The sequence below is a fragment of the Semicossyphus pulcher genome, unplaced genomic scaffold (assembly GCF_022749685.1).
Source record: "Semicossyphus pulcher isolate SPU_LCO1_2020_fin unplaced genomic scaffold, fSemPul1.0.p SCAF_9, whole genome shotgun sequence".
NCBI classification, from domain to species: Eukaryota; Metazoa; Chordata; class Actinopteri; order Labriformes; family Labridae; genus Semicossyphus; species Semicossyphus pulcher.
In genome coordinates this window covers 20125998-20153459 of record NW_027211770.1, presented here as the reverse complement: position 1 = coordinate 20153459, position 27462 = coordinate 20125998, and the positions used below count along the sequence as shown (strand labels likewise).

Below are 27462 nucleotides of genomic sequence, written 5' to 3'. Positions count from 1 at the left end.
GACAATTTATGCACAAATTAATTTCCATATTAAATGCTATTTTTCCAAGTCAACAGGGAACACTAACACTTCTTAAATCAGTGCACTAGCATGATCAGCGGTGCATCAGTACCTACGACTGACGCCTCAGTTTATCAACATGCAGTCCTACAGTAGCTCGTACAAAAATCAAATTGTAACAAAAGATAAAGAATAAATTAAATCATTTCTATGTGTATCATAAACAAATATGCTAACGTCTATTTACAAAAAGTGTACATTGTAATGAGCTGCCTTTGTGGTTCTCGTGAAACTCACTATAGCGGACAGACCGGGACAGTTTAATGTCGGACAGTTATTACTAGTGAGAGAGAAGTTGTAGTGTCTCTTGAGCAAGAAGGAAATGATTTGTGGCATGCTAGAAGGTTACATCTGAGAGGACGTGTTGCTCAGTTTAGTGTCATAGAAAGGATTTGTTAACAGGCCTCCAGACAAGAACGACGATCTCCTCTGCTATTGCTCAAACGAGTTATGAAACAAGCTAAAGAACGTACAGTTTATGTGGTCTCAGTGAGCTGAAACAAGCAGCTAGACCCCATCTAATGTGAAGATCAACAGTAACTTGGTAATCCTCCACGTAATGTTTACAGTATCTAAGTGTAGTAGTGAGTATCAAAGCCTTTAAGAATGCTTCAGGAAGCAATGTGCACCTTATTATTTGCTGCTTTGACTTCAGGCTATTCATCCATCCTCTCTGATCAACTCTAACTGAAAAAAATGTTAGTGTCTTAATAGTGAATTCACATTTTGTCTCGGGCAAGCACAATCAAGAAAGGCCATTTCTTACTTTTAGGCGGCATCAACAAAAAAGACTTTACAAGAACTGAGGCTTCTTGCTACCCTGAATGAGACCATATTCACACTAATGCACAAGGCACCTGTTGAGAAGATTAAAGTCCACACGTGCGTTTTAAGATAGTAGAGTAGAAGTCGACCTCACATGGTCCCACACAGAAATGTGATTTTTTCGTTGATTCAAAAGGACCAATCACCCCTGGAAAAAGCCACTGTCAGTCAAAGCTGGTGTTCTCTGTAATCGATAGAAGCAATAATATTTGAAATTGGCGCCATAGCTGTGGAGAAAGTTGTACAACCAGCTTGTGGTTTTGCCCACTCTACATTCCTACAACACCCAGCATGCATTGCGCCCCTCCCTCTGAAAGGAACGGCCCAGCGAGAGACGCCGGAGTGAAATACTACCGTTTTTCAGTCATGGACATTGATCGCTGCAGGCAACGGCTCAGAGCGGTACAGAATCCAAAATATGACGAGAATATACCGGTGGATCATCTAGAAAATCTTTAGGTCTGCAGTCTAAATTTCAAACCTGACAATTTTGAACGAGACAGGACATCGTAGGCGGACGTCCTAGATTGATGAGGTGTAGTTTAGCAAACTCCCTGGCCTGGTTTTCCAGGGCCCATTGGAGAAGCAGATCGCGTCCTCCAAAAGGCACAGAGCAAAGTTGCCAATTTTCCTACCATAATGGCATTAGCTCCCCATAATAGCATGATAGGACTGAGGTTGAAAATCGGCGAACTGACCCTTTCAGAGCAACTCAGAGGGATGTAGGAAATTTCTCCAAATTAATTAAGAGATCACGACGATCACAGCGTCCAACATTTGGGAGCCGTTTAAAAAAGGTGGCTAAGTGTGGAGCGAGGGCCATGGATGAACATTAGTGTGAATATGGTCAAAGACACGTGTCACAGTTCACCTGAATGCAGAACAGAGGAGTTTGGTAGCAGACAGGACAGACTGTGCTCTGGCTGTAGTGTGACAGGTCGCGTTAAACAGCAGTAGTGTAAGAATGAGATTAGAAGAGGCCACAGCAGGTGAGCTCCTCAATCTGGAAGTGACTCAGACAGGATAGCAAGTCCTCATGTTGGGGAGAGGGTGTGTGTGGGGATGAGGGGAGAGGTCAAACCAAACTTATGAACAGGAGGTAAGGCGCAGGGATGAAAATGTTTGCAGTGTTGGAAGGAGAGATGAGAAGGAGAAAGGAAGACGGAGAGAGTGAAGGGAATCATCTACGGTTGTTCTTCCTTCTTCTTCAGTGATATACGTTTCTTCCTGGCAGCGAGCATTTCGTAGAACGGGTCAACACTGACAGCAGATCTGTGCGGGTGACAAAGAAACTCTATTGAGCGGGATGCACGAGTTCTCACTTGTCCTGCAACATTATCCATCACTTCTTATGTACATACTTGATGCTGTGGATCCATTCGTCCTTCTCCTCAGGTGTGGGGGCAGAGATACGGTACACCATGTGGTTTCCTTCCACCACCCTGCCATCGGCCTCCGTCTTACACGCCTTAATCAGCTGACCACGGTTGTTGGGGATGTAAAGCTCAAAGCAGTTCTGCGCGGAGTAAGGCAAAAAGGATTTGACAAACAATCACAGCACATACTCAACTGTGATGATACAAAAAAAAATCTGCCTTTTCTGTTTAGTAAAAATGCTTACAGGTTTTCTTGGGTCCTCAACCTCACGGATGCTGAGGTTTTCCAAGGGAATGATTCCTCGCGGCTCCTTATCCTGTTAGTGACAAAACAATCACAGCATATTAGGGCAGGAAGCGTGACGGCAACATTCAGAGGCTCTGATTTTATGTTTATTTGTAAAAATAAACAAGAAACTGAAGCAATCTCAATAATATTTTTGCTAAAATGAGTCAAGTTGGAGACAATTTGTAATTAATATAAATGCCATTTATACAAAAGAAGAGATCAATTCTGGAGGTTACAGTTGTTATTAATGTTAAATCTGTTTTTTTGTTGCATCACTCGTAACTCGCCTTGCAGGAAGTGATTAATCTAATCTTGATTACAACATGATGCGGCACGTAAACCGGCGCCACATTGATTAGCTCGAGACACCAGCATTTTTATAATCAGAGAAATGAAATAAATCATATTTGACTTAGAAAATTGTATGGTGAGAAAATCGTATTGTGAACCCAGTATCGTGATTTGTGTTGTGAGTTGAGTGTCGTTACATCCCTACCCTTTGGTGTTTATTTGTATTGGCAACCAAACCAGTTCTCCTTCTGGGGATTAATACAGTTATGCATCTAATCCCTGAGTTAAGTAAGCTGATTTCATTGCAGACACGGAGCATTGTTGCCACTGATTTTAAGCGACCTTACAAGTCCTAAAGATTACCACATTTTATTGCCAGAAAATGCAACAATTCCACAAAGTGTTTTGACATGTTCTTAAAAAAGCAAAGGCAAATACACCGACACAATCCCGTCAATGTCACACTGACTCTACAAAGACTTACTGTGGTGTATTCAAAGTAATAAAGGCAGTTGTCTGTGAGAATGAACCATCGCCTTTTCCAGGTTTTCACTCGTCCCCCTGAAACACAAGAAGACAGTTACAAAGGTGAGTGAGTGGAGGGACAAAGATTTCCTTAGTGGGGTCAAAGTTGAGGAATACTACTCTACAATCTCTTTGTGATTACAACTAACTACACAGCTAATTGTTCTAAAATTAACTACTTACTATCTACTACAACAATGTCAGTACATACCTCCTGAGAAAACAAGCAGCGGCAGTAGAGGGGAGAAATCGCAGGGAAGAAGCAGAGACGAAAAGGGACCAGAGGATTTAGAAGACAAAAAGAAAGAGAGAGAGAGAGACAGATGGGGAGGAGGAAGAGATTATATTAGTGACACAGAGAACACAGGCCCCGCCATGCAGAGAAAACATTCAGATTTATAGACTGCTGTGGAGCAAGAGTCTTTAGGTCACCATCATGCTACGGCAGTGTTTTAATGCCACGACACTGTGAGCTGTTTATTCAAGTGGAGGCAAAGAGCCAGCAAACGTCAGAGACAGGAGGGCAGGTTCATCATAGAACAGAGCCTTAAAAGATAACAGAGTACACAACGCATACAAAACATTTCACTTGCTCCCTCTGTGGAAATTTACACTCATGTCAAGTGATCGATGACAAAGGCAACCAGGACTTATTTAACTGCATGTTAAAGCCCCACTGGCATCATCTCACCAAGCTTAAGGAGCCAGCCCTCTCTGTCTGGGTTGAAGAAGGTGTGTGTCAGGTCGTTGCCGTCGTCCTCAGGGATCTTAAAGGGCTCATTTTTAATGCTTTCGTACAGATTCTGGAATAACAGAGGAGACGGTGAAATAAGCTCACTAAAAACCTCTTTGACGGGTTATTTTTCTTGCCACTGAGGAAAAACAAGCTTGTCATACTCTGAGCAGATCCTCGGGCAGGTCTCCTCCCTCGTTGATGCCTCGGTTCATGGAGATGAAACGGTCCACTCCAGGTTTGTCCCTCACGTTCGGGTTGTGGAGGCTCGTGTTCAGCATAATGATGGCAAATGACAGCACGTAACATGTGTCTGCAAATAAGAGAGGCGAGCACGGGAGACAGCGGCTTCAGTTCAGTTTGTACAAAGAATATAATTTTAACAGCTTTCTACTATTGTAACAACAAGTCCAAGACAGGGGATGCTGAACATTCATCATCTCTAACAATCGAGGGAAATTATCAACTAACACTCAAAGAATTGTGTTTACAAATTGGCAGACTTTGTTGGCTCACGTATCAGGCCATTTCTTGTAAGAGGCTCACTGTCTGTGTAACTACCTGACTTCTGGAAAATCCCACTTCCTGTGATCCAGGACAATAAAGCTTGTTTTAACGGGACAGCTCCTAACCTCATAACAAAACATCTTACCTCAGGGACCTTAGCTTGGCTACACACCTTCTCCACGTGACATGCAGTGTGACATAAAATGTGAATGTGTTTACCAGTGCTCTGGAAGACGCCGGGGTTGCAGTGGCAGTATCTCTGAGCAAAGGCCTCCATCATTCTGTCAATCTTCTGAGCTTCACCGGGCAAACGGAAACTCCACAGGAACTGTCTGCAGAAAACAGGTCATGGTTTAGGTCAAGTAAGAGAACAAGTTCTCCAATCAAGGCAGAGTTATAAACTCACAACTTGCATAATGCTCTCCCTCACTAACCTGACACAATGAGAGTGGGACTTTCCACAGCGGAGACAGTTTGTTTACAGGAGAATGCCAGGACACTTACTGAAAAGATTTTGTCCTTTGTTCCGAACAAAAAACACGACTAACAGTAAGTTTACCTGAGAGCCTGGACGAGGTTGAGATCAGTGAACTCATGGAGGTCAACAAAAGCCTGAAGCACTTTGATGTTGAAGTCATCCCTGCAGAACAGCAACAGAGAGATCACAGTTACAAACAGCTAATACAAAAGTAGAAAAAGAGACAGAAGATATTTTGAGACAATGCACCTCTCTCCGAGGTAATCTCCTATAGCGGTCTTGTTGAGGCCCTCTCCTTTGTAGAGGAACTGAGCGATGTCCTCTGGAGTGTGTCTGAGCAGCTCGTTCTCCACCAGAAACACAATGCCCTGCAGAGAGGGGGGAGACTCTGTCACCACACAGCTAAGACAGAGTAAAAACAGAGTGGACATGCACATGTGACAAAGATTCTTACCTTTTTGGGGTCCATGTTGAATTTCTTCCTTCCCATTGCCACATGCCTGCTTTTCTGTAGAGTTTTACTGCAAAGAGAAAGTAGGGAAAATATTAAAACATTAATAAAACCATTGAACCATAATGAACAATTTGCTTTATTTAATGAAGTAAACGCATAAATTGCATTATACCAATGAATTTATATGACTATATGAATTATTCTCACTTTGGGCAACATGTTAAATGTACTGTATATCGTAATGTAAAAAAAAATAACTACACCTGTTTAAATTATAAGCAGTATTAAAAAAAACTAGACCTTAAATAAATAATTCCAAATTAAAGATTTGGAACCACAACCCTATTTTGTATGTGTAATAATATAAGGCATTAACAGTAGCAACAACAACAGCAAAGCCTCCACAATATGGTGCGAGCAAACAGAGCTTTCAAGGCACAGATGGAGGATGAAACGTTTTAAACCAAATAAATGTTATGTTGCATAAAAAACTAAACCATCTGCAGGATGACTTCTTGGGGAATAGTGAATGAATCGGCGCACAATGTAGCGACCGTGTTGTGTTACTGCGCATCTTTTTCTTACCTGCCCTCTGTGCTGGTCTCCAGTCCCTCCACCTCCAAAATTGCCTCTCTCAATTCCTCTCTGAGCCTCTGGATCTCCTGCAGCAGGACGCCCTTCCTCCTGCGGATGTCCTCCAGCTCAGAGCGCTCCTCTGGGCTCAGGTCTACTGGGACTGTAAGGGAAGAGAAGAAGAATGACTCAGTTTCTTTTACTGCTACTGCTGCTGCAGATATAGCAAATGATAATTGTGCCCATACAACCAAAAACAGAATTATTAGAACCATAATAGAAAAGATCAAACTATTTTTAGAACGGTATTGTTACTAAAATGACCAGTTCCTTTTATTAACATCTTACAATGGAGGTAGTGAGGGAGGCTGAATAGTAACAGTAGAAACTATAGTTAGAAAAGTGGAATAGAAAGGCACTGGATGAGGTTTCTTGAGTGTTTACTTTTCTCTTATTTGAAAAACAAACATAACAACTAGGGATGCACGATATTGGATTTTTTGCCGATATCCGATATTCCGGTATTTTACAACTCATTTAGCCGATTACCGATACCGCTACCAATATTTTTATCCCGCACACCTAATTGCAGAGATCATCAACTCTCTTCTGTATTGGAATTAGCGTACAGTATAATGGTGATACTCTTATCACATTTGTTACAACGGTCGGGGTGACGGGTCTTGAGATGTTAATCAAGTTTGTAGTGTTGAAAGACTTTGCCTTGGCTCCTCCTCGCATCACCGAAGCTGAGCAGTCATTGCAAGTAGAAATTTTGCTATCTATTTCGGACACTTTGAAAAACTTCCACACCACAGACATTTTGGCTTCTAACTCTCTCATGCTGCAGGTAGACACACGTGACGTCATCACGCTGCGCCGCGCAGGTCTTCTTCGCACCGGGGACATTGCGCCGAGGTCGGGCATTTAATCAAGTATGCAGCAGCCCATTATTTTATCGGTTAATTAAATCGGCGAATATTGGTGTGTTGGCCGATGTCCGATAGTTAATTTTTAAGCCAATATCAGCCGATACCGATACGTGCCGATAATATCGTGCATCCCTAATAACAACAGTCATTTTCTTAAATTTAAAGTTATTCCCTTCTGGCCCTTTCTTTTCCCTTCACAGAAGCTCACCTGATTTAAACCAGCCTGTGTAATTTGTGAAAAAATACAGAAAATCAGCTAAGTCATGATCTTTTCCTGCAATACAATCTATGGGAGTATTAGAAATGTTTCCTAACAGAGCAGACAGTCTTAAATCATTATTAAATTGTGTCAAAAGACACCAACATAGAAGCACAAGACAGGTCTAACTATGATTGAGAAACATAGGGGTTCTTGATACGATGCCCAAGTCCAGCACATCACTGAGAAAAACAACCACATTGTTTAACACTTGTGAACCAAAAACCTTCAACAAATGGTCTTGCTTAACAATAATGGTATGAAGCTGGGGAATTAATTTTAGTCTGTTTTGATTGCAAACAACAAAGAAGTCCCTATGAAGAGGGTTCACATTGAGGTAACCATGATCTTTTGACTGAAAATTACATTTTGTTACCGCCCCATCATTAAGTAGATAAAATTCTAGGTGTGGGTTAACTACACGTCTACAAACAGGCTTGTGCAACCCAGTGCTACGCAGGTAAAACAGGAATTTATTTAGCGGATGTTGGTACAAATTACATTATTTCAAGCAATAAATCCGAACATCATAAATAAAAATAATATGCATAGTTTTGTCTGAAACTTTTAGAGAGCTGTTGATTCAATTTTCTTGTCACTAAAGAGACTGTTTCAGGAGATGAATATTGTGTAATGCCAAGGAGTTTCTAATATTCTGTCAATTTAAGTGAGAGGGGGTAGACTAGACTCAATATTTGAACCCCATCAAAACAAAGAGCAACACAACTCAACAGACCTGTGATCTTTCAACCATAAACCAAAACCATTATTTCTCTAAAATAACTCTAAAAAGATTTAAACAGAAATTTGATAAATACTGAAGAAGGGTGTATTCCGAAGCAGCTGTATTAAACTGGATTATCTTCAACTAGGTGCGCCAAATACACTGGCAACGGAGGGCTGTGTCTGAAACCTCTATAGTACAGTCACATTTTCGATGTTGATGCGTTTTGCACAAAATCCCAAGACGATTTATTTTGTCCAAAACACCTAGGTTTGGAGCTCAAAGTAGCAGCTTGTGATCAGCAGGAGTTGGCAGCACCAAAAGCCTCACGAGACCAGTGTGTTTATTCAGCAAAACAAACAGCTGCTCTAAAACACCACCAACCACGCCCACAGTCTGGATTAACGGTGCAGTTTGATTCATACAACAGCAGCCAGAGTACTTGGCAACATGAGGCGGGTTGTTTCAATAACATAATTAACGCCAAATTGCCCCGGTGTAGCTTGGAGGCTTCCAGGGTGTTAAATACCCACCAACGTTAGCTGAAAGGTTAGCTCCGGTGAAATAATCAATATTTAGTTGGCGTATGGCTAAGCTAATGCATTTTTGTAGCTCATCTAAACTTACATGTGATAACCATGTACGCGCCCAGTTTTCCGAAAGACAGCAAAATGCATTTTTTTCCAATGATTTGAATGTCGATATTCACCGGAATACTTAGTATGTCACACCTGAGCAAATAAACTGAGCCACCAGCTACAACTAGCCACAGTTAGCTAGCGATAGCCTATGCAAATAGCTAATTAGTAAGCCCACTTACTGTAGTCCAGGTCATCCATTTTTGGCGCTTTACTTTTAGGCATAAATATTTCAGAGTCGACTGTCATTCAATATCAGAAAACAAGGGATATATGTGTAAATATATCCTCAAAACTAAAGAGAAAAAAGACAACCCCTGGTGTCGAAATGTTGGGCCGGAGACAAAGAAGGTGGCGACACCGGATACGATGTCAGACTTTCGAGTACTCTACTTCCGGTCAGTTGTTTATCAAAATAAAATCACTTAAATTTAATGATGCAAAGATGATGTTTGACATAAATGCATGAATGGCAGTCTGGCAACAATTGCATGATATAACAGTGACAGGTTATTGTTTTGGAATTTTTTTTTATTTTTACATTTACTAGGGCTTATGCTGTTTGTAAACCTTTTTCACTTACTTACTTACTTACTTAGTGTATGTTTTAAAATACATTTTAACTTTCCCATTTTATTGCAAAGTTACCAGGTAGCTGCACAACTCTCTAAGCGAGTAGTAACAGGGTATTTTAACTTTTTAAAAATTATATTTCTGGTCTTTTAAAAATTAAATTTTTTTATCTAAAAATAGTAATTTTATTTTGATCAGGCCCAAAAGTATAGTAAGACATGCTTGGAGACCTAGTGATTGCACACCTTAAATTACCCGAGCACTCTAAGGACATCAACCATGCTTTTAAAGTTTGGATTTACAGTTTATTCTTGGAAACAGTTGACAATACAGTCAATCCCAGAGGTCAATTTAGCAGATGTCACGGTGCTTTGGATCAAATCCTTATTAGTCGATCACTTTGACACAGCTTTTGAGATAACACCTTGGGGCTGGTGGTTTGTTTTGAGATGTCTGTTATATTAACACAAAAATTACCTTGGTTAGGAAATTAACTTCCTCTGGAGACATAGATCTCATCTATTAACCCAGGGGACTTTGGTTACACGCTTTGTCCAAATGGCACACGTTACAAGTACACAACAGTAAAACTGCTCAAGTAAAGAAGAGAACATTTCAGTCGAATAATGAAACTGCTTGACATTGTTTAATTGTAATTGTTTATTTGAATATTGCGATTGAGAGGAGTGGAGAAAAACTACCTTAAGATCTGTAGGCGCTAGTTTAAACAATGCCATCAGACATCATAAAATGCTGCAGATAAAAGCAGCTTCCCTCTGCTGATTTGGCATGAACTCTTCAGGTTGTATTATATAAATAAAAAGACACATTGGTGTGATAAAAGTACAGTAGATTTGCTCCAGACAAACTTATCAAGTTCAGTTTATTCAAAACCATATATAACTATTAACTGTACATTTGATATGCATATATTTTCATCATTTTAGTAATAATTACAATTTCATTGCAGACAGTCCACTACAGAAATCTTAATGGCAATTTTAATTAAGGGGTTTTACCCCGACATTGTCATATCAGATTGGTCTATAACACCACATGGTCCGAGCTATGGCCATAGACGACAACATGTTTAGGTAGGTAAACTGTCATTACTAGTCTCCTTAACACAGAGAGTAAACATTTGGGCAAAAACACTCAATTTAAAGTGTATATAGATTCTTCTATTTGGTACTGTTACAAGCCTAGTGTCAAAATGTTGTACTCCCGTTCTGTAGTTGTGTAAACACAGTGTAGTTGTGGTTGACTAGCTGCATTGTGCGCTCAAAGGATAAAACAAAGGAAGAAAAATAACAACCTGGTGAGCAAAGAGTTTTACTCCATTTTCTGCAGTCAGGCTTGAACAGTTCATGATCAACAGCCAGAATTTACAGGCTTATTATACAAAGGCATTCATGTGTCCGGGCATAACCAGGACATATACAGTATGTTGATGACCCAAGCAGTCAGCTCATGATCTTACTGATTGATACTCTGCACATGCTAATGATTCACCCTATGTCCACACCAAACATGTCAGCAGGTTTCTATTATAACATTTCTAAACTGAATTTATAAAACACAACTTCATAGTAGGGCTCCAAGGTGTGATGTTTCATTTCACAAAGGAGCAAGTCATCATTTGGATGTAGTGATGTTCTCTAGATATTTAATATTGAAAACCCAACCTAATTTCTCACAGTGAACATTGTTTTCCCTCCGTCAGATTTATCTGGATCAAACGTCTGACGTGCCAACACAGAGCTGCTGGTGCCCTTGTTTCTCTCTGCAGCAGGAAGTATTTAAACGATTATGTCATCAGTCAGTCCTACCTTTCCAAAGCTCTGGATGTGCAAATAGAGACATGTAAATCATTTCAGGCTAAGACTGTAATTTGATCCATATATTATAGCATGTGAAACAGGCTATTAATAGTAGTGCATCCATTTCTAGAACATCTGATTATGTGTTAGATGTGTCTAAAGGTTAATATGCATTCTAGTGTTTGTGATTTTCTGTGCTGTTTCCACTCCAGTTATTGTGCAAAAGAATTGCACCACCCACTCCTCAACAGAGCCATGTAATGCCCTCTACGCTTCTAAAGATGATTACTCAGAGATAGTGATATATTGTAGATATGAAATAGTGCTGAGGAGAAACGTGTGTGATTCTGATACATTTGTTGAAATAAACAGTCTTAAAGCACTGACAAAGAGGCTTGCTTTGTTCATACATGTTTATGTTCGATATGCTCCTCAACGTGGACCCGAGGGCTAAGACAAACTAGCGGATTATGTCAAAATGTCAGTATTGGTCACCGTTCAACGGTTCCACTGCTCCTACGAATGATATGACCTGGAAAGCTTGATCTAGCTGCTCTGCATTGAGCCACTTGCATGAACAAATGTTATTGAAGTGTATATTTAACAACATTTTCCTCTACGGATGCTAAAGACGACGGTGAGGAGCTGCTTAAAGATAACAGCAGGTAGGTGGGTCTATTATCATGTCTACTGTGAGTATATCAGCACAGCTTTGCTTTTATGTAGTGGACGGAAACTCTGACAGGTGGGTAGATTCAGAAAGTCTGTGTTTCTTATATAAGCACGCAAGTAAGGGCAAAGGTACAACTGTACTGTCAAGTGTCAGATAAGGCATTACTTTCAGGGACGGAAGTTTTTACACTCAAACAGTTGGACGTTGGAGTGGGGCTGAGGATTTAGGGTTAGGGCCCGTTTGAACAGGTTGTTGGCCCAAGTGATTTAATATCTTCTCATGTTTAAGAACTGTCACTGAATTTAATCTGATTTCTTTTCATCTCATTGAAAGGCAACAATCAGGTAGTGCTTATCTGCATGCATACAACTACGTATACATCCAACACATGCACTATCTGCACAAAAATATCCCATAAACATTCGATTGTTCTTCCCTCTTATTATCCCAGGCTGTGCAGTTTTCATGCTTCTCAGGGTACGCTGAGCGTAATCCAACAGCTGTGCAATGAGGCGCATTTTTCATCCATTTTCCAATTCACTATTAATCCCTGCAGTCGTGCTCCAATGATGCGTGGCTCGGTGGGTTATCCCTTTCATTAAACCCCAGAAAAGCAGTTTTCTGCAATCCAGGCTATTTTAAGTCTCTCAGACGCCCCCCCCCCTCTTGTTGAGAGTATAGATGGCAACAAAGATTACATAATTCAGTAGAGTGCTGTCTCTGTCAATCAGCTCAAACACCCACTGATTAGAATCTGGTGATCTTCACTCCACAGTCACCAACGATGAGACGAGACAAGGAAGGGTGAACCTGTGAAAAAGAAGTCATATTAATAACGATCACAGCCACTCATTAAAACCTTAACAATGTCAGTAATCAACATTCATCATCATTCAAAGTTGATAAAATATTCCTCATTGTATGGCCAAACAAATTTCCAAACATTTAACATAAAAATATAGTCTTCTCTGGATTTACTTTTACTTCATTGTGATTGACCAAAATCAAAATACTAAAGCATATTACTGTTACATTAGCATGGCAGATCAAAAGTACGTTTCCAATCATCTACAGCTGAGATTCCAGCATGTAATGAAATGCATTCAGAACCAAGCACCATCTTCCTGTTTCTGACCTGCGCTTGAAGTGGCCCATAGGGCACCAGTTCTCCGTCCACAGTGAGGGTCCCCCGTGTAGACAGGGGCTGCAGCCTGAAGGCCCTGCAGCTGACATGGCTCACATACGGCGAGCTGACGGAGTGGTGGGTTCCTCTTTCCATGGCAAAGAACAGTCTCAGTAGAGTGGCTCTGGAGATCCCCGCCCGCACAAAGGTCAGGTGGATCAGCCCGTCATCAAACCGGGCCTGGGGTGCAGCATGAAGATCAGCCCCGAGGTGGGTCTGATAAAGGGCCAGGACAAGGACAAAGTCCCCTTCAATGGTGACCCAGTCTCTGGTGGGGAGGGGTTGGTCTAGGGGGGGTAACAAGTCATCCCTTGGGTGGGTTAAAGGCAGTGAGACGAAGGGACGGTTCTTCTGAGGTCCTGCTGGCTCGGCAATGTCAAAGTTAAAAGAAGAGGACGGTGTGCGCAGAGAGGGCGAGGGTGACGTGGAATTTGGGGTGTTAGGACGGGGGACGAGGTAGGATGAGGAGTGTGGGGAGGCACATGAAGGGGATGATGGGGGCGTGGGTGACAGAGAAAGGGAGAGGGAGGGGAGCTTAGGGGGGAGAGAGTTTGAGTGGGAGTGTTGGAGGAGGGAGAGGGGCCTCGGCCGGGAGGCGTTCTGGTTTTGGTCCAGGGTCTTGGGCTTGTAAGAGAAGGGGGAGTGGCGAAAGGGAGAGGAAATGGTGAGAGCTCGTTCTCGAGCGACGTCCAGTGGGTAGGGCTCTTTCTCGTAGTAGGTTCCATTCAGATCCACATCCTGTACCCCAAAAGAAGTGCCAGAGTCTGTGTCGGCCTCCTGACTGAGAGGCTGGCTGAACAGAGTGGCGGCTATCTGGCTGGAGGGGGCTGAATTCTTTCTCAGTGACTGCCTGGCTTCCTGATGGTTATCCTGGTAATCGTAACAACCCTCTGGCTCTTCGTTTGCCTCTCGCCCCATGTCTACAGAAGCCCCACTCCCGTCCCCATCCTTCCCTTTATCCTCCTCCTCCATCTCACTGGAGTCTTGCTCCACTCCTCCCTCATCTTCCCTTTCATCCTTGATCCCCGCCAACCTTTCCTTTCCAATACTGCAGTCATCCCTTTCATTTGATTCTGAACTCGTCCCTGACCTCTCCGAACATGTCCCTGACCTGTCCTCTTCTGCTTCCATTTCTACCTCCCCCTCACGCTCCCTCTCTCTGTCCTCTGCCAGGCTGCTTGCCCTTACCACGCCAGTCCCTCCTCCCCTGGCTCTCTCCCTTCTCCTCTCCCTTTCTCTCTGCCTTTCCTCTTTTTCCCTCTCTCCCTCACCCTTACGCAGGCTCCTCTGTTCGCTGATCCCCATGTCAGAGCAGGTGCGATGGATAGGGGTTCGGCAGAAGCCCTCCAGGCCTTCTGTAATACTGCGGGAGAGTGGTCTTCTTGGCGGAGGAGGTGTGGTGTCTGGTGACGTGCTGCAAATAGAGGGAGGCAGGTACGATAGGCGACCTTTGTAGGATCGAAGAGAAGCTATTCGCACCAGGGTGCCCAGGGTGAAGCGAGCTGAGCCCAGGCCCCGATACCTGTCATAAAAAAAGATGTTAAGGTAAAGCTGCCTTGGCAGTCAAACTAAGTGATATCAAAGGAGAATCAATGTCATGTTTAGATGAACAAAGCCGACAGTGGATGTTCTTACAGTACGAACAATAACACACCCACCTCTCACTCTCTATGTCCACATCGGACACAAAGCCCCAGGCAACAGAAAGAAAGGAAAACAGTCTCCTGGGTGCTGCAGAACGACTGTTGGAGGGAGCAGGGCTCGTTGTCACAGAGACCAGGTCCATGGGCTGGACACCACCTCGACAGAGCAAGAAGCAGCAGTTCAAAAGGAGGGGCTCCCGAAGGCACATGTCATACCTGAGGGAGATAAAGAATTATAATAACACAACCCGTCAGTACAGATAAGGAGAGAACTGTACAGACAAAAGGTCGATGCAGGTTCCTTCAAGATGCAGAGATATCGAGGTCTAGATAACCAGGTGACGATAAGAGCAGCAACACTGTGCTCTTTCGTTTAAAGATCAGACAGAACTTGTAAGTTAGGAATTAGGTTGATCTTGCTTTATTTAAATAAAATAAATCCACATATCCACTGTGATGTGGAGGTGCCCTCCCTTTATCTCACATTTCTCTCTGAAAGGATGCAGTAAAGTCATTAACACTGTCCTTGATAACAGATGTTTTCCCCGTATGATATTGCAACACTGTTACCAACCAATCCTTGTTGAAATCAATGATATAAGCAAAATAAGCTCCAACTAACATTTATAAAGTTTGGTTGTAATCTATGTACATGTTTAAAACCCTTGAAGATCCAATAACCACTTGTTACAATGTTACAATTTCATTTAGCAGACGCTTTTGTCCAAAGCGACGTACATCTGAGAGTTAGCACAGCACAAGCAAGGATCAAGACAGGAGGGAACAAAGTCAGTAAGTGTCAACAAACTGGTCACTGGTTCCGACAGACAGTGTACAGAGCATTGTTTTTTAATCATCATCATCAACAACATCAACAAGGTCAATATAGTCATCATCATCATCATCATCATCATCATCATCATCATGAATATCGTAATCAACAAGACGTCACAAACCTAAGGAGGTTAATGGACGTGGTGATGCTATGCATGTCATTATGCGTAACCTATGGCAACCACTTCGGCGATGTGCGAGCCAGCTGTAACCGTCGTCGTAATTTTTGCAAACTCACCACTGACTACTAACGTTAACATTACTACTGCTAATGAATACATTTCAAGCTAGCTAAGTTTCAACAAGTTGCCACTAAGCGATGGCAGAGACGTGTTTTGGAAATGTGCATAGTGGGTTGCAAGAAGGTATTTGCTGAATTTCTGTGGGTGGACAACAACCAAGTACAGCACAGACTATCAGCAAACAGGATCCAAGCTAAGAAGAAAATGCAGAGTAGAGATATGATATCAATAAGGCCTTCGTCTTAGATTATCCGTAAAACCCTTTCTTGTGTCGTCAGAGCTGAGTGTTCAAAATTCATCTGAGAAGGACAAACAATGATCAACTTTCCAGATATGAATGAGATACATGCTCACCCTGCATTGTGGTTGATGGATCCAGCCAGTGCATTCCCAGAACCACAGGGCAAAATGCCAACAGGTATTTTTATTGCTTGTTCCCAGTCAGGACGCTCCATCAGCCCATTAATCACCTGCAGGAACGCAAGACAGAAAAATGTGAAAGTCTTATCTATGGATACCGTTCAGTCTGTACATGAATGTGTTGCAATATCCCAAACAAAAACATGTTCTCTTTAATTCGACCATGCTTGGCTTTTTACCAAAAGCATTACACACCTCATGCAGCAGGCCGTCTCCAGAGATGATGATGATGCCATCCCACTCTGGAAGAGATATCTCTCTGATCAGCTCTCTGGCGTGGTTCTGGCGTTCTGAGACAGATTAATTTAGTTAACATCATTACGTTATTTAATAAATGTATACTAACTGCTGATATTGCTGCCTTTGCCCTCGGTGTGTTACCTGTCTGTATGAGGTTATAGCTGATGTTGGCCTCTCGGATCATTGGCAGGATGTGAGTCTGACACCACTGCATCGCCTGGCCTCTCCCACTGAAAGGATTGACCAATAACAGTAGTCGCCTGGGACGAGGTAGCAGACTTCTTGAAAATTCTGCATGGAAAACAAAGGAAGGCGTTAGAGTATGAAAATTGATGCCGATTTTTTTCCAAAACAAAGAAAGGAACTAGAGGTTCACTGCACATTCAAGCCAACTGGGATCTGTCATCACACAACCCTGGACTTTAAGTGCATTCAACCATTTGAGCCTCCTTATTTCACCTCACAGGATCTACTTCACACCAATGCTGCCACTCGAGAGCACGTCTGTTAACCATTCAGATACATGGGTACGGTTACATGAAGCAATCTGAATAGCGTGCACAGAGGCAAATCCTTTATTATCTCTGCAGCTGGGAAATATGAGTAACCTCTTCCCAGCTCAGGTATGAAGCTTGTGTAAATATAAAACACATGAAAACCAACCTTAGATCTAGATAAGGTATATTTGGATGCCAGTGGTGCAGGGAAGGCAATGGAATGACTGCACTCTGACATAATCCTGGATTACGCAACAAACAACACTAAAGCAAATCAACAGAACTCCTCACTAAATACAGCCATAATGTCCATAAGCATAAAAATTGACAGAATCAACGTTGACAATGATTCAGACATGGAGCGATTAGGATGAGAGAAACAAAGCTAAGTCAGCAAGGGGAGAAACATGGGGTCAAGCAGGCTGGCAAAACAAAGAAAAATACTGTGACTAAGTCTGAGACAGAAGCAGACAAGGGACAAACTGGATTGGCAAGAATTCAAAATGAATGACAGCTTTATCTCTGCTGTAGGGAAAGGGGCAGTGGTGTGATAGGTAAAGACTGAGATAAATAAGTGACTGAGAGATTAAAGAGCATAAAAGGTTTGAGATTAAGTCTAAGGAGGAGGAAGGAAACAGGAAAAGACGCTGCTGAAGCACGCAAGGTTAAAAAGCAAACAGTGACACACAGTGAAAGTAAACACTGTTATCTGTTTGATTATTTAGGCCGGGGGATACAACGTATGGGAAGGGGCGGCGAGCATCAGCAGCCCCACCCTCTCTGTCTCTACATTTGACATTGAACGATACAGACCATGTGTGCAGGACAGATAAGAAGAAAAACACAAAGAAGTATTCGATCAATTAAAACATGCAGTGTGTTATATGAAACAAACAAACAAAATCCAAACTAAACACTCTGGATAATAAATCCCACAGCCTCTTAGGGTGCATTAGTGTTAATCCCCTTTTGTTTTTTGCTTGCCACTCGTGTCCTCGGTGACAAAATGTGTGTGCTGTCCATACAAAAAGGCCTTTGGTTAATGTGACATTAAGCTATACTTAGCAAGCAATGACAAAGCAGGTATTAATCAAGGCGGCACGAGGCAACATTGTGTGGTTTCATGAAGTAAACAACAGGAATTAAGCCCTTATTCATAGCATTAAACGTAAAGGTCAGCCAAAGTAAACATACTATTATCTGCTGATAAAGCCATTCACCTAAACTCTACGAATGTAAATAACCAGGGTTGCTTCTGTCTAAAAAGGGTGGGTGCTTGTGGCTTGATAGTCTGGGATATGGTGTTTACATTCATGGATTGCCTTTTTTGAGAGTCTATACAAATTGAACATTAAAGCAGACATGTACTAAGCTGCTAGAAAGGTGGGAAAATGTGATGTGAAGTAATATTAGCACTTTGTAGCTGCTACAGGCCCAGCAACATTTAAACCATCTCACAACCATCAACCAACCTGAACAAGCAAGCCTTTAGTAGTACTCACCTGTGTCAGCAGTGACGGGCACATCTCTGAGTAGACACTGCACGGCAGCCGACCACCTCTCAGCTTCAGGCCTGCTTTCTGCCAGGTACGCCCTCACCTGCCTGCGCCGGGACACCCCTTTCCGTCGTTTGCCTGGCGGGTACCAGTACAGCACCAGCAGAGGGGGCGCAGGCGCACGAGGGCAGCTGCACCCGACCAGCTCTGATAAAGGCAGCAGGAGACGGGCTTCCTTCCCCGCCCGCGGTGACAGACGCTGGATGTGTATGTGGCTGTGCGTGAGGGTCAAGGCATAGTTGGAGGCCGGAGACGGGGTCGGGGAGGCAGCCGGGGAGATTCCCCCCGGACCACCAGGGCTGTTGGGGCAGCTGTTATTGTTGCTGTTGCTGCTGGACCCCCAGCTTGCAAACTGACCATGAAGGAGGGCCTCTGCTGTGGAGGGTGAAGAAGGTTCTGGAGACCGCATCTTGGCTTGTCAAGAAACGTCAATATATCAAGCTTCACTGCAGTATTTTCTTCAGTTAGAGGTTTGAAGAGTGGAATTCAGCAGCTCTTCAAGATTTGCAGGGAACATCAAAATGTTTCTGATAATCAGTCTGAGAATTCTATCCCTGAAATCTACTACAAACCTTTTCCTCTTCAGTGTTTGAATTCAAGAAGTGACAAAAAAAATCACTTGTATGCATCTGTTCTTGTCTGTCCATGTCAGAAATAAGTCTTCAGTTGAAAAAAAAAAGAGAATTCCTTCCAGTTTTAAAGTTTGTCTGTTCGGAGTATCCAGTGGAGATGGGGTCTGCTAAAAAACAGTCCGTGTCACAGTTAGAAAGCTCCCATCACAGTTTGATCTGAAGAGTCGTCAGCTTCTACAGTTTGCTGCCAGCAATACTTCAGCATATTCAAAGACAACATACGACATCAGTCATTTAAACATAAGTGTTTCTAACAAAGATTGCATAAGTGAAAAATGGTTTACATAACAACTTACAGCAGCCTATAGTGATAACAATACAAGGCAGCTGAGCAGCTACACGACATTAACAATAAATCTTTAAATAATTACACAAAAAGGACAAATTGAAACTGAGTTGCATTGAAAACAATTAAGTATGAATAAGACAAAAAAACACACCTTGTTTAGTCAAGGAGGCTATGACCATTCAATTCGATGAATGCACATGTTAAGAATCCTGTAGAGTATGTTGCATGTTAAGTGCCTGCGAAAAAGTAATTAATGCCACAAAGATATGATAAGTGCAGGCTTGTTCAAGACCTTTGATACCTCTACTGCTATCTTTAATCTCATTGATCTTTAGGAGGCAGACAAGAGGAGTGACAAGGCCAGACCTCTAGACAGTAGTGTGATACGATAAAGTTTCATCCAAACAAATACTTCTGCGTTACTTCATTGGTAAGGTAAGACAGGGTGACACTAGGACAACAAAAAAAACAAATAAAACAGAGACAACACAAAAGACAAACAATGAGAGAGTTCCAGGTGGGTCCTTAGTTTAAGTCATGGTAAAATCCTTCATTAAAGTCTCACGTTCCCGGCCAAAGATCTCTGTTCCTGGACCACAAAAAAGAAGAAGAGGAAGACAATAGTCCATTGTTAAAATGGTGAAAGGGCAGGAAATTTAATGTACGGGTAATTAACATGCAAGCCCCTTTAAAGCAGATAGTTCAGAAATTGATTTTAAAGAAGGAAGCAAACATTACGCCACACATATTTAATAAATTGTGCCTCTAACACCTCTTCACCTGGGATTCACTGGGCAAAGGTGAATATTTCTGTATCATAATTTCACAATAAGAGTAGAACAAGTACAGAGAAAAACTGTCACGATAAGAGGAAGAGATTACAGTTACAGTGTGACGCAATACCAGATCCATCACGCTCCTTGACCTAGGTGCATGTCACAGCACATAATGACTCACAATCACACATCCTCTGCAGCCATGCTGAGGCACCACATTATTATGGATGACGGGTTGCATGAGAGTGACCACATCTGGTTGGTACTTTCGTGTTTAGGGCTTTTGTCTAACAAGATTTGGGGAAACAGTTTCACAATTACGTCTAGGAATCAGATTGTTTAGTGCTGAATTGGATTTGAGAGGTTTTAAGCATTAGCATCTAATAATCTTGACAAAAATTCCCCAGAAGAAAATTGGAGAAACAGTGTTTGTTCGAAGAAGCTTTGGGCTAATTTCAGAAACATTTCTTCACAAGTTGGGAAATACTTTTGACTTGGTTTCTAAAAAGGTATCTCTGTAATAAAAGTCATAATAAAGTGTCATTTATTACCGTGATATGAATGTGTATGTAGGTGACAAGTTACAGTAATGTTACAGCTCAGCAGGGTCCGTATGTTACTCAGATATAAATTAATAACCTTGTCAAATATTTCTTTTCAAGTTTTATTACAGACAGGAAACATTATGCAAGCCTTGGTGCAGACAAAATCAATACTTGGCTGATGTCCTGTCATGATTTTTAAAAAAAACACACACACACACACACACACACACATTGAAAGGACCTAACTGATGCCCATTGTTGCACCTTGGTCCTTGAAATGCAGGGCGGGGACACCCAGAAATAATGTCAGCAGGCTAATTTTGTCTCCCACACAATGAGGCTGTTGTTGGGAGACTTCGGGGTATTTTGGGCAAGTTTCGGCTAGCTTACACTTTGATCCCAAGAGCATTCCCATACAGATTAAAGGCACTGCTAGAAACTTAACCGGAGTAATAAAGGATTGCCTGATAACCCTGATGATTTAAAGTAGACGTTATGTTTCACCCTGATGATTCAAAGTAGACGTTATGTTCGATCGTTAAACTCAAACGTTGTCATCCACCCGACGCTAGCTAGCAGGTTGACAGGCTGTTAGCCAGCTGACTAACTTAACTCTAGCTGCAGTTTGACAGTTATCTACAAGATGAAGAGCCATTCTCTCAAATGTTGCAGTCTTTGTAAAAAGTATCAAAACGAAGAGAGCAGTTAAAGTCGTACTCAGGGCACAAATCCCAACGTTACATCAAGTAGTTAGCAAACGCTAGCTAATATTATGAATACAGTAGCTACTGTAGACTGCTGCCAGACAAGCGCAACACACCGTTGTCAGTTAGCGGTGGCTAGCAGTTTGCTACTAAACATGTAGCCCAAGTTCAAGCTAACTTTCAAGATAATTAAAACCCTTTTCTCCTGAAATTAACAAGGTTTCAACATGAGCCCACTGAAAAGCTCCTGTTTGACACTTAACGTCTCATTTATTGATTGGTTTAATGAGGTATCCAAGTTAGCGCAGATAACAGCAGATGGCAATGTTAGCTTACAGGCGTTATGATGTGATTCCATGAAGCCGAATCACACAAAAACTGGTAATTAAGTTGTATCTTTACCAGCGCCGGGTAAGGGAGAACCAAGTTAAATATATAAAAGCAAAAGGATGCAACTTACTTCATCTTGACTCCCGTCTGAAGACGACAGATAGTCGCTTGCTTGCCCTGAAAACTATGGCTCGGTGCAGGAAGTGCCTGGAGTCGCAGGAGCAGCAGCTTTGAGCGGCGGAGAGGAAATCCAATGGCGATAAGGAAAACATTGCAACACCCACCGACATTCTCCAATCATTGACAGACCACCACTTCCTGGCCAAGTCATGTTTTCTCCTGGCCAGTTCATATCAAAACCGATGCCAAAAGATCTGTGACGCAAGATTCACATTGAATCCTCAGTGAGGACTATAAATGGAAAAAAAGGTTGTGGTGATGGAAGTTGTAAATATGTCTTTAGCTTTGTCGCAGCCCTCTCCTGTAACGTTAAGCTTAATTTCATTCTCTGGTAAAACACAGAACCAACAGACGATTTCAAAAAGCAAAAGTACATGTCACGGTGTATAAGTTGTCCAAGAAAACACAAGAAGAGAATTCATTTTGTACAGTCGATCTTTTATTTGTATCAGATTGCATGGAAAACAAAGACACAGATTAGTTCTTGTAGCCACGGCTGGCTCTGCGGCCACGAGCCCTCTCGAACTTCCTGCCCTTGGAGCGGATGTAGGGCCTGGAGAAGAGAAAGAAGAGTTTGGAATAAGTTCATATAACTAGATATTCCTTTTTACTTGAGTGCCAACTACTTAATCAGTGTCTGACCTACTTGTGGTTTTAACCATTCAGTGTGATGAATCAGCTTGTGTAATAATTATACAGAATGGGGTGCAGCTGTAGAGTATTTTTTATATTTACTTTTCAGCACCACAGTGCTTAAGTAAATATACACATGTACAGCATAAATATGAAGCCAGACACTACAGGTCTTGTACACATATATTTTGACATGTAACAGGGGAAAAAGCATAGGTGTAAATTATAATTTAAACTTAAGTAAATGTTGCTGGTATTGTACTTATTGGCTTAATGTGAAAGTAGAATAGAAAAGAGCTATCGTTTATTATTAACACCTGTGCCTATCCAGCCTAGACAAATAAAAAAAATCATGTGAAAACACCTAATAAGCCCTAACCTTACAAGTCCATATACTACAATGCTCATCACACTGTAACTCTGTATGACTCAATTCATTCTGTACGACTCCATCCAAGAGCAAAATCAGTTTGAGATGTAGTTTATTTTGTGACGATCGGCCAGAATTAGACAGATCCAAGTATCAGGTTTTTCTAACAACTGGTAACAGGTGCAACCAGTATCATAATATATAGTAGCATTGCATCCGTGTATAAGGGGGTCAGGGACCTCACTCTGTGATTATTGGTACATTTTAAGAGCAAAGTTAAGACTCATGTTAGAAGTGCTGTGCTTGTGCCTCCCTTAAGACATTATTCTTCAGCAAATTAAAGCCAAGTCTTTACCAAGGTAATTTATGCTTACATCCAAATCACAGGAAGTTAAACTAATGCTTTTAATGCTGTATATTACCAAATTGACAAAGGCTGCAATACAACCCTGGTGACTGGATAACTTTCTAACAACAATTATATTTTTCTAAACAAGGAGAAGCTGACGAAGGGAATATGTTGCTGAGAAAGAGAAGATAAAGAAAACAGTCGTCTTATATTCACTCATATTCATGCTGCGTTTGTCAACAGTAACAGATAAACTGTACACATACTTGGTGTGGCTGTGAGGGGTTCCAGGGGCCTTTCCAAAGTGTCTGTACACCTCTCTGCCTTTGCGGGGTCCTGAAGAGCAAACAAATGTCACATTTTAAAAGAATGCAGTTAGAAATTCTCAATAGCACCTTTAATGTTACAAGCAGAAAGTAATCACACTCCCATACACACAGGCTATTTTAAAATACCTAATTTAACTATTTGGGAACCTGTATGCATGACTCAACAATTTAATTTAGAGCTTAAGAGTTAAGCCCATAAACCAGCAAGTTGCTTTGTACTGCTAAAACTCCAGCCAAGACAGATGGCTGAGTGAGTGTGTAACACTTAGAGCTCAGATGACTACATTTTATAAAATCTAAAATACTGATTAGAGTGAAAGGTCTAACTGTTCAAAATTCGTATTCCTTTGCTGTATACATGTTTACCAGTTTCAATTTTTTTGTAGTTTTGTATTTACTGGCCTTTTTAACTTGAGAAAGTATCACTTGCAATCTAGCAACACTTCTTGGTATTTGGCTTCTTCAAATAACCATCTGAATGTACAGATTGTTCTGTAAAACAGCAACTGTACAGGAAAAACACAACTTAAATATTTTCTCTCGTTTAGCCTACAGCTGAGTTTGTTTAAGTTTTTCTGTTGGCAAGAAAAACACGTTTTTGACTGTTGACAAAACCGGTTCAGAAACTAGCGTCTGACACAGCACGTACCACCCTTCTTTTGTAATGATCAATACAGGGCATTAATCAATTTCCCAAAACACAGCACTAAAGAGTACTTCCACTCAATGTACACTGGACTTTGATAAAGAGTTGTTTTTACTATATCTAAACCAATCAGCCCATAATACAGATAACCTCCTCTCCAAGTTTAAGCTGTATTTCTCATCATTAATCTTAGCATTAAATAAGACAAAGTTCCAGTAGTGACATAAGCCTCCTTAAAGCGACTTTAACATGCCAGTGTTAAATGACAGGAAGATGGATTAAAAGGCAACAAACATTTCATGCAACATTTGTTTTAAACCTGCAGACACCCATCAAGGTATCTAGTGCCATTTTTGTGTTTTACTTGGGTGGAACTATTGACAATCTATGTCATGTTCAAAGACCAAGCTAAAGTACCACATTTGTGATAAGTGCAAGGTTAATGTAGTATGTAATAAATGGCCAAAGTTGCCCAGAATCAGCAGCATAATGAGTGATTTATCAATACACCAATTGCATCATATAATTTCAACATGAATTCAAATGAAATTTTTTGTTACCTGACAGCAGCACTGTGCCCTGTCCTTTGGGAGCAGCCAAAGCCAGCTGGTCAAAGGTCATCACCTGACCACCTGCCTTCAGGATCCTGCGGCGGGCACCGTCAGTCACCCTCAGAGCGCAGATCTGTGGGACAACAAACGGGATGTGAGGAACATTTCAGAGACTGCCGATAACCATTCAGTGGCAAGTTCAGATCTTCATCGACTGAATGGTGCCATTCTCTAAAGAAGGGGTTACCTTGAGCTTGGGGATATCCTGAATCCTGACATCATCAGTGACGGTTCCAACAACAACAGCGGTTCTGTTGTCACGGCCAGGCATCTTCATCTTACGGATCTGGTTTCAATGGAAGCAAAGTCAGAAATTCAGCATGCAGAATCACATTTTTAAAGTTTTAACAGGGCTCATACATCATCATGTTTCCATTCTCAGTGTTGAGAGGAAATACCAACATTGTGTAATTCAGAAAAGCAGAAAACTGCAGATGCACCAATTACGTTTTTCATTACCAAAAGCTTAGATCAGGGTTTCTAGAGAGAGCGTGAATAGATTTGATGCAAGGGATCTATTTAACACTCAGATTTCACTCTCAATATCTGACTGCACAGATCTCAGTTGATCTTTTTCATATGGGAGGTCAGATGAGGACAGATATGCTGTGGCTTGAAAAAATATAATTGTCAGACTGAATGAAACTGTAAAACACAGAATGTAATACTGGGGATGCTCGATGTGTAAAAACACAGGAATATTTTGACAGCTCTATCGTGATACAGTACAGGATTAGCAGAAATGATCATTCTCCCACTGCAAAATCATAATTTTGTCACATTTGTTTGGGGCTGTATAATAATATTTTATCTGGATAACAAAGAACTTAAGAGCAGGGCATCTCTGCACCCAAATGTAATAGATACAGGGTAAATGTTAGCTGTGGCCAGTAAAAGTCACCCGCAACCATTTCAGAGTTTCTTATACAATTGATTAAAAAGCAATTTAAAAAAGCAAATCAATTCTTATCTTAAGAATAATCTGCAATTAAGGTTTGATGATAGATCTCACGTTTCTACTTTCAGGAACCACTAGCTCATTGATCATACACATAGACAAGCAGTAGTTCATGTAGAACAGTTGATACAGATTCAGAAAAACAGATTGGTGCATCCAGGAAATAGCTAAACCACTTCTTAAATGTCATCAAGTAACATAAGTCAAAAATCTATTTCAGTCTCAAAAAACAAAGAATTTGTTAAAAGACAATTGAGACTGACCAGACGAGAGACGGAGATGGGGGGCCTGTTGGTCCTGCTCATGAAGAGCCTCCTCAGGACCACCTTGTTGAAGGGAGCATTAGAGCGACGGGCCAGGAACCTGTACAACTGTAAAGGTACAGAGAGGATTAGGAATATATGGTGGTAAAGATTTACAAGATATCACAGAATGTAATGTATCAGGATGGCAGAATAAATCATTAGTACGAGTAATACTATTCCAATAAGCGAGTATAAATTACCTTGACCAGGAGCCTCAGATAGATATCCTGGCTCTTTGGTTCTTTCCTGTGCACCTTACGGTCCTTGTTATGTCTGATGTCGACTCCCTTGAAAGCAAAAAAAAGTTAATTAATTGATACATTCAGGAGCAGCTCATGAAAGTTCAGTGTGTAGCACTAACAGCATTTCACTACATCCAAACTCCATTACCCAGCTTTAGGTATACCAACACGTAGACCGTTGCCTATATTACACGTTGTATTATGAGCAGAGTTTATATTTCTCATTCAAAGGTTTAGTCTTCTTTAGGTCACTTATAAAGCAGCTAGCATGTAACGTTAGCACAATTCACACGTTGACACTCAACAGCTAGCTGCTTTCATGAGCGGTATAGCCAAACAGCCTACAGTTATAATTTGGCAGCGTTTGTCATTTAACAACACACGTTATGGGTAGGGAAATGTGAATTATGGTTAAATATAATATTCCGCATTGTAAACCATATCAAATGCTCGTTTCTGAACAAACCAAGAGCGTGAAGCGGCTCCATGGACAGCACTAGATCGGCACCAAAGAAGGTGAGCTAGTATGCTTTACATGTTCAAATAACACGAAATCATGACAGGACTGTAACGTAAATAGTGTTTAGAACCACTTAGGTTTCTTATTAAGAAGACGAGATGGTTTAATTCAGAGGATGATCGTGGATAGTCAAGCTATAGTATTTAATAATTTCTGTTAGCGACACCTACCATCTTGGACTCAGAGCGAAAAGGGAAAAGGAAGAGCTGAGGTCTCGCGATAAACAGTGCGCTGAAATCTCGGGTCTCTGATTGGCTACAGAGGGAGCGCTTCCTTCTGAGTCTAAACAACTGATGATTCAGGATGGTGCCTCCAGTGGAAGAGGGGTCAAGAGAAGCGCGATGATTCCTTGATTACTGATTAAATGGCTTGGTTTGGTTGTACTTTATTGATTTGTTCGGTGCGGGTTCTTAATTTCTGACTGAAAATTGAACATGGACATAATTCACATTCCACACTGCTCTCTTTTTTTCCGCACGTCAACTGGCACTAAACTTTACATGTTATTAAGCAACTCTTTATTCAAAGTAAGAGGCTTCCTTTATTTTCACTTCTTTGCTATCTTTTTTTCAAATTTGTTTTAGTATCTTTAAGGGTGGGCAGTGCTTTTTTTTCTGTGTCAAGAGGAGGATCTGATAAAAAAGAAATTAATATATTATTATATATATTATTATTATATAATATAACACTGATCCAAA

General features: G+C 41.4%; 3 protein-coding genes across 4 annotated transcripts; all 3 read right to left on the bottom strand.

Annotated features, from left to right (window-relative positions):
- Positions 1-1330: 1330 nt before the first annotated feature.
- On the bottom strand, positions 1331-8992 carry cyth2 (cytohesin 2). Its single transcript, XM_069655609.1, has 12 exons — positions 8847-8992; positions 6124-6274; positions 5539-5605; positions 5334-5452; positions 5166-5246; positions 4826-4938; positions 4264-4412; positions 4058-4169; positions 3326-3402; positions 2507-2578; positions 2247-2401; positions 1331-2157 (listed from the first exon to the last, which is right to left on the bottom strand). The coding sequence occupies exons 1-12, from the start codon at positions 8911-8913 to the stop codon at positions 2070-2072; spliced, it is 1251 nt and encodes a 416-aa protein (XP_069511710.1). The 5' UTR covers positions 8914-8992; the 3' UTR covers positions 1331-2069.
- Positions 8993-9916: 924 nt separating this feature from the next.
- Positions 9917-21806, bottom strand: sphk2 (sphingosine kinase 2). 2 transcript variants are annotated; one of them, XM_069656338.1, is made up of 9 exons: positions 21752-21806; positions 19418-19855; positions 18292-19084; positions 16434-16583; positions 16248-16342; positions 15987-16102; positions 14572-14772; positions 12866-14435; positions 9917-12540 (listed from the first exon to the last, which is right to left on the bottom strand). In XM_069656338.1, the coding sequence occupies exons 3-9, from the start codon at positions 18752-18754 to the stop codon at positions 12478-12480; spliced, it is 2658 nt and encodes an 885-aa protein (XP_069512439.1). In that variant the 5' UTR covers positions 18755-19084; positions 19418-19855; positions 21752-21806; the 3' UTR covers positions 9917-12477. The 2 variants fall into 2 exon arrangements, with proteins under 2 accessions (XP_069512439.1, XP_069512438.1); XM_069656337.1 differs by lacking the exons at positions 19418-19855; positions 21752-21806 and having other exon boundaries at positions 18292-19300.
- A 412-nt stretch (positions 21807-22218) lies between these two features.
- Positions 22219-26966, bottom strand: rpl18 (ribosomal protein L18). Its single transcript, XM_069657055.1, has 7 exons — positions 26935-26966; positions 26203-26289; positions 25961-26068; positions 24927-25025; positions 24689-24812; positions 23420-23489; positions 22219-22354 (listed from the first exon to the last, which is right to left on the bottom strand). The coding sequence occupies exons 1-7, from the start codon at positions 26935-26937 to the stop codon at positions 22279-22281; spliced, it is 567 nt and encodes a 188-aa protein (XP_069513156.1). The 5' UTR covers positions 26938-26966; the 3' UTR covers positions 22219-22278.
- Between the last annotated feature and the right edge of the window lie 496 nt (positions 26967-27462).